Raw genomic sequence first — 7,078 nt, forward strand, 5'->3', positions numbered from 1 at the left:
GCGTTCTGAGCCTTCCCATCGGGTGGAAGGCCACCCTCCACCCCTTTCGTTGGGTAATAATTTGCAAAAAGAAGTTTGAAAAGCTTGTCAAATCTTTAATTATGTGCTGTAGTGACTGCCAGAATTCTGCTCTTTGCTGGCTCAAGAGGCAGGCATTGTGACATCACAAACAAAGAGTAATTAAGCAATATGACCCGAGCGGCGGGGGCATTACTGACTCAGGTAATGCCCCGGGGCCCTTAGTTATAGGCCCGAGCGAAATATCTGTCCCAACCTTTGCATTAATGGTACTGACAACACTAAGAGTACCTTGTTTGTGCCTTTACTTTCAGCATTGATAGCAAGACTTGCCTCCTAGACTGCACACAATGGGAGGAGAAAATCTGAGTTCAGCAGAAGGTTTCCTGATTGTGGGCTTTTCCGATCTTCCACAGCTCCAAGTTCCCCTTTTTGCTGCATTGTTACTGGTTTACTTGATGACATTGGCAGGAAATCTTCTTATTATTCTAACAATTTACTGTAATTCACATCTGCACACACCCATGTATTTCTTCCTCTCAAATGTGTCCTTTATAGACATCTGTCACACCTCAAACATTTTCCCTCAGATGCTGGCCCACTTCTTCCAGGATGGGACACACATGTCTATGACCGAGTGCCTGCTGCAGGTGTATTTGTTCATAGGTATGTTATGTACAGAAATCCTTGTACTCACTGTCATGGCTTACGATCGATATGTGGCCATCTGCAACCCCTTCCAATACATGACCATCATGACTAAGGATGTGTGCATGCAGCTCGCTGTTGGGAGCTGGGCTGTTGCTCTCTTGATACCAGTACCATACATTATACTATTATCTGGACTCACATTCTGTGGGACCCGCACAATCAACCACTATTTCTGTGATTTTACAGCCTTGATGAAGATTTCCTGTAGCAGCACTCTTCCAATTGAAGTGCTGATCTATGTCTCGGGTTCTATGGTAACGGTGATGTCCTTTATTTTAATCATCACATCTTACATCAACATCATCTCTTCCATCTTGAAAATCAAATCTAAGGGAGGGCAACACAAAGCCTTCTTGACATGCACCTCCCATATCACAGTCGTCTTGTTATTCTATGGATCCAGCAGTTCTGCGTACCTTCGTCCAACGTCAGCTTATTCAATGAAGGAGAACAAGATAGTGTCCTTTGCGTACATCGCTGTCACTCCACTGTGTAACCCTATAATTTACAGTCTCAAGAATGCAGAAGTTAAAAAAGGCCTCAGCAGGTGTCTATTGCTTTAAAGGGGAAGAAAAGCATTTTACAACAGGGGCATCAATTGGGCGTCGCTGGGGGTAGCAGCTGCTGCGTCTTGCAATGCTCTTGAGACCCCTGCCATTGCCTTTGCGACCTCTGGTCATGAAAGCAGTACCAAAGGTACTGCTCCCTTGTAGATTTCCATAGGCTTCTCTTACCCGTATGGTGGACTGTAAGAATATACTTTTAACATACCATGCAGGCACGCACCAGACTAGAAAGTAATATGTGTTTGCATTCCTTTATTGAACAGCATATGTTTTAAAGTGATTCAGTCAGTCTACTGCATAGCATGCATTGGAAACATTTCAAGCTGGAGTTATTGTACTTTTGTTGCTGCAAAGTCAGGTACATCTATGCATATTTGTGCATATTCACAACACAGTCTTCAAGCAGCTTGGCCCAGCCCAGTGCCCCTCCCCTCAGCCGGGGCCAAGCACAAAGCGCAAAGCAGGGCTGAGTTACTAACAGTGGTGCTGAGTTCAGAATGAAAGGTTAGCTGAGGAGAAGGCAAGCAAGGTTCCTGCTCCTTCTGTCTTGCAACAGCAGAGTTGTTTGTAGCATGGTGATATGTGCATCTGATAGGCAAGGAGAATCGAAGTTGACTGAATAGAGAAAGCTGGATGGGGAGAGTAGTTACTGGGGTTGAGAGACAGGGACCGAGGGGAACGATATGCATGGGACACAGAAGTTGAGAGAGGTGCCTGTGGAGAGAATGGTATATTGCGCGTGTGAGTGGAAAAGAGGGGGGAGCTAGTCATAAAGAGGTAAATAGGGAAAGAGTGGTTTAGTTACTAGTGGGTCAACACTGATAAAGAGATGCAGGGGGTCATTGGGGCCATGAGAGAAAGGTTCACAAGGACACATTGGGGTATTTTGCATGTGAGGCCAATGTTAGGGAGAGATGGCCGGTGCTTAGAGGAAGGATGCATTCAGCATAGGCACAGAGGTGGATAGGGAATGGGTGGGGCCCTTCACTGTCATTGTGAGAGTAATGAGTAGGGGGGTGATGCAGCCTAGTTGGAGAGAGGTGGATAGAGAATGGGTGGTGCACTTCGCTGTGCTTGTGGGAGTAATTCGCAGGGGGTGATGCATCCCAGTTGGAGAGGGTTGTATAGGGAATGGGTGGTGCACTTTGCTGTGCTTGTGAGAGTAATGAGCAGGGGGGTGATGCAGCCTAGTTGGAGAGAGGTGGATAGAGAATGGGTGGTGAACTTCGCTGTGCTTGTGAGAGTAATGAGTAGGGGGGTGATGCAGCCTAGTTGGAGAGAGGTGGATAGAGAATGGGTGGTGCACTTCGCTGTGCTTGTGGGAGTAATTAGCAGTGGGTGATGCAGCCCAGTTGGAGAGGGTTGTATAGGGAATGGGTGGTGCACTTTGCTGTGCTTGTGAGAGTAATGAGCAGGGGGGTGATGCAGCCTAGTTGGAGAGAGGTGGATAGAGAATGGGTGGTGCACTTCGCTGTGCTTGTGGGAGTAATTAGCAGGGGGGTGATGCAGCCCAGTTGGAGAGGGTTGTATAGGGAATGGGCGGTGCACTTCGCTGTGCCTGTGAGAGTAATGAGCAGGGGGGTGATGCAGCCCAGTTGGAGAGAGGTGGAGAGGAAATGGGTGGTGCACTTCACTGTCATTGTGAGAGTAATGAGTAGGGGGGTGATGCAGCTTAGTTGGAGAGAGGTGGATAGAGAATGGGTGGTGCACTTCGCTGTGCTTGTGGGAGTAATTATCAGGGGGTGATGCAGCCCAGTTGGAGAGGGTTGTATAGGGAATGGGTGGTGCACTTTGCTGTGCTTGTGAGAGTAATGAGCAGGGGGGTGATGCAGCCTAGTTGGAGAGAGGTGGATAGAGAATGGGTGGTGAACTTCGCTGTGCTTGTGAGAGTAATGAGTAGGGGGGTGATGCAGCCTAGTTGGAGAGAGGTGGATAGAGAATGGGTGGTGCACTTCACTGTGCTTGTGGGAGTAATTAGCAGGGGGTGATGCAGCCCAGTTGGAGAGGGTTGTATAGGGAATGGGTGGTGCACTTTGCTGTGCTTGTGAGAGTAATGAGCAGGGGGGTGATGCAGCCTAGTTGGAGAGAGGTGGATAGAGAATGGGTGGTGCACTTTGCTGTTTTTGTGGGAGTAATTAGCAGGGGGGTGATGCAGCCCAGTTGGAGAGGGTTGTATAGGGAATGGGCGGTGCACTTCGCTGTGCCTGTGAGAGTAATGAGCAGGGGGGTGATGCAGCCCAGTTGGAGAGAGGTGGAGAGGAAATGGGTGGTGCACTTCACTGTTCTTGTGAGAGTAATGAGTAGGGGGGTGATTCAGCCCAGCTTCAGAGAGGTGGAAATAGGTGGATAGGGAATGGGTGGTACACTTCACTGTGCTTGGATAGTAACAAGTAAGGGGGTGATTGAGCCAAGTTGGAGACAGGTGGATAGGGAATGGGTGGGGCACTTCACTGTCCTTGTGAGATTAATGCGTAGGGGGATGATTCAGCCCAGTTGGAGAGAGGTGGAGAGGAGGTGGATAGGGAATGGGTGGTGCACCTCACTGTCCTTGTGAGATTAATGCGTAGGGGGGTGATTCAGCCCAGTTGGAGAGAGGTGGAGAGGAGGTGGATAGGGAATGGGTGATGCACCTCACTGTCCTTGTGAGATTAATGCGTAGGGGGGTGATTCAGCCCAGTTGGAGAGAGGTGGAGAGGAGGTGGATAGGGAATGGGTGGTGCACCTCACTGTCCTTGTGAGATTAATGCGTAGGGGGTGATTCAGCCCTGTTGGAGAGAGGTGGAGAGAGGTGGATAGGGAATGGGTGGGGCACTTCACTTTGCTTGTGGGAGTAATGAGTAGGTGGGTGATGCAGCCCATTTGGAGAGAGGCGGATAGGGAATGGGTGGTGCCCTTCACTGTGCTTGTGGGAGTAATGAGTAGGTGGGTGATGCAGCCCAGTTGGAGAGAGGTGGATAGGGAATGGGTGGTGCACTTCGCTGTGCTTGTGGGATGAATAAGATGGGGGTGATGCAGCCAATTTGGGGGGGTTGGATAGGGAAAGGGTGGTGCACTTCTCTGTGCTTGTGGGAGTAATGAGTAGGGGGGTGATGCAGCCCAGTTGCAGAGGGGTGTATTTATGATGAGATGATTTAATAGGTGCTGCAGGCATATCAGAGTTAGAGAGATGAGCACGAGATCATCAGCATACAACAGATATGCAATTTTATGTGAACCCAACAATGGTGCGCCGCTCTGAATGAGACTTAGGGGCACTCCTAAATCATAAATGAATAAGTTAAAAATTGTCGATGCAAGAATGCACCCTGTTTTAAACCTCTAAACGTGTTAAATTTTGCAGTCATTGAACCCGCCGTAGATAGTCTGACCTGCATGGAAGTGTTGGAGTGTAACAGAACGATAAGAGCCACTAGAGATGAGGGGCATTTGTATTTAAGCAATTTGTTGTACAGTAGAAGCCGGTCAATTGAATCAAAAGCGACTCTAAAGTCTACAAAGGCTAGATACAAATTCTGTTTTCTGGCTACGTTATCAGCCTGAAGCATATGCAAGGATATGATGTTAGGTATAGTGCCCAGACCGGCAACAAAGCCTGCTTGGAAGGGATCGTTAAGGTGGCTTTGCGCAGTCCACCTATTCATCTCCCTTAAGATTAGGCGAGAAAATATTTTTGCTGGCGCATCCAATAGCGCAATTGGCCTGTAACTCGATGAAACTTTCCTGTCGCCTTTTTTATAAGTAGGGACTATGATCGAATGAGTCCATGTGGGTGGCAGGATTTGAGTTTTGTTAATAATGGAAAGAATGTTGAACAAAATTTCCGACCAAATCGCAGGATGCGCTTTTAACATCCTATTAGATAAGCCATCCAGACTGCATGCCCCCGACTTGCTAGCTTTATTGATGAATAGGCGATATCTTCTATATCAAAATGTAAGTGAAAATTGCATGGCGGTTTAACAGATTCTAGAGATGTACTCCCATCAGAGACTTTGTAGAGGTTGGAAAAATGTGCAATCCAAGAAGATTCCGATACTTCATTGGCTTGGGAACTGACTTGACTCCCTACGGTAGCTTGATTGAGCAGCGACCATATTCTTGCTACATTTTTGGTATGTACGGCACTTAACATGAGCTGGCCATCAGCCTGATAAAGCTTTGCACGTTTAGATTTGAGCCAATTTGTGTATTTAGTTTTAATGTTGGTTAAAACATTGTACCTAGTCTCAATGGGGAGATTCATTGCCTCGCGTTTTTGCTTTCTATACAACCTTTTTCGAATGTTTAGTTCAACATCAAACACATGACATTTTGAGGTATCTATACCTCAAGAAAATAACAAATGGTTACTAAGACAAATACCATGAAGGTGTTAGCCAGGTAAATACTATAGATTTTGGTTTAGAAAAAACATTAATACAAATAAGCACAGGGTCTTCCAATGAGGATACCTACATTAGGCTTTCCTCTTTGGGCTGCACTATTACTGAGTTTACTCCTGGATGGAATGTGAACACAGCCTCCTAGATAATGCGTGGGTGTTAAATGAAATAACATTTTGTCTGCTTTAGTATCCTTTTGCAGCTTGTTTTTTTTCTTTAAAAAAAATGAAGAAACACATCATTTTGCAAAGGTGACATTTTTCTATCAAACTATTATTGCCCATCAAAGGGACCCTTGTGAGCTAGCGGAAAAAAACGAGTTACCTTTACAAAAGGTAACATGTCTGCAAAACTATGTGTATTTTAAACACTGCACTATCCCCTGCAGTATTCTTTCTCACACTACTCATATTCTCCTTTCTGTCCATGCTCATGAATTGCTCTACCCCACTTACCCTACATCTCTCTTTCTGCATCACTATCGTCCCATTCACTTCTGTCTTACACCACCCTCCCTACCGGGGCCCACACTTTTCTCTCCCTATAACCTACTTTCCTTTTATGCCACTCTAACTGCAACACTCTTCCCTATCCACCTCTCTCCAACTGGGCTGCATCACCCCCCTGCTCATTACTCTCACAGGCACAGTGAAGGGCCCCACCCATTCCCTATCCACCTCTCTCCAACTGGGCTGCATCACCCCCCTACTCATTACTCTCACATGGACAGTGAAGTGCCCCACCCATTCCCTATCCACCTCTCTCCAACTGGGCTGCATCACCCCCCCTACTCATTACTCTCACAGGCACAGTGAAGTGTTACACCCATTCCCTATCCACCCCTCTCCAACTGGGCTGCATCACCCCCCTACTCATTACTCTCACAAGCACAGTGAAGTGCACCACCCATTTCCTATCCATCTCTCTGCAACTCGGCTGCATCACCCCCCTACTCATTACCCTCACAAGCAAATCAAACATTGATTTCCAAATGGCACTCTAGTGCAAAGGTTAAATCATATAAATGGAAATTACACAAGGTTGCGCTTGATAACGTTGTACAATACAAGTATCTAGGTTTAATATTCTCAGCTTCCTCACCAAATCCCTACTACGAATCAAACTTGCAAGGTAAACTTTGCTCCCTAATTTCCCAAGCTAAAATTCTCATGGGAAGATTTGGCAAATTCACTCATTCTTCCCATGAGAATTTTGTGTTTTATCTTTCTACCATCAAAAGGTAATCCGATTCTGACTTATGGTGCAGAATCAACGCTTCCGAGAAATGCGTCATGGTGGGATAGACTGGAAGCTCTATTCTGGAAACAAGTGTTGCATCTTCCGGGTTGCACTCCCCTCCCTCTAATCCGCTTTGAGTTAGGCTCTCTTTCAATGCATTCA

General features: G+C 46.7%; 1 protein-coding gene across 1 annotated transcript; it reads left to right on the forward strand.

Annotated features, from left to right (window-relative positions):
• The first annotated feature begins 368 nt into the window (after positions 1 to 368).
• LOC138579705 (olfactory receptor 5V1-like) lies at positions 369 to 1,292 on the forward strand. Its single transcript, XM_069649944.1, has one exon. It carries the CDS (start codon positions 369 to 371, stop codon positions 1,290 to 1,292), a length of 924 nt encoding a protein of 307 aa, XP_069506045.1.
• Positions 1,293 to 7,078: the final 5,786 nt, after the last annotated feature.

The sequence above is a fragment of the Ambystoma mexicanum genome, chromosome 3p (genome assembly GCF_040938575.1).
Source record: "Ambystoma mexicanum isolate Mex_15411 chromosome 3p, UKY_AmexF1_1, whole genome shotgun sequence".
Lineage (NCBI taxonomy): Eukaryota > Metazoa > Chordata > Amphibia > Caudata > Ambystomatidae > Ambystoma > Ambystoma mexicanum.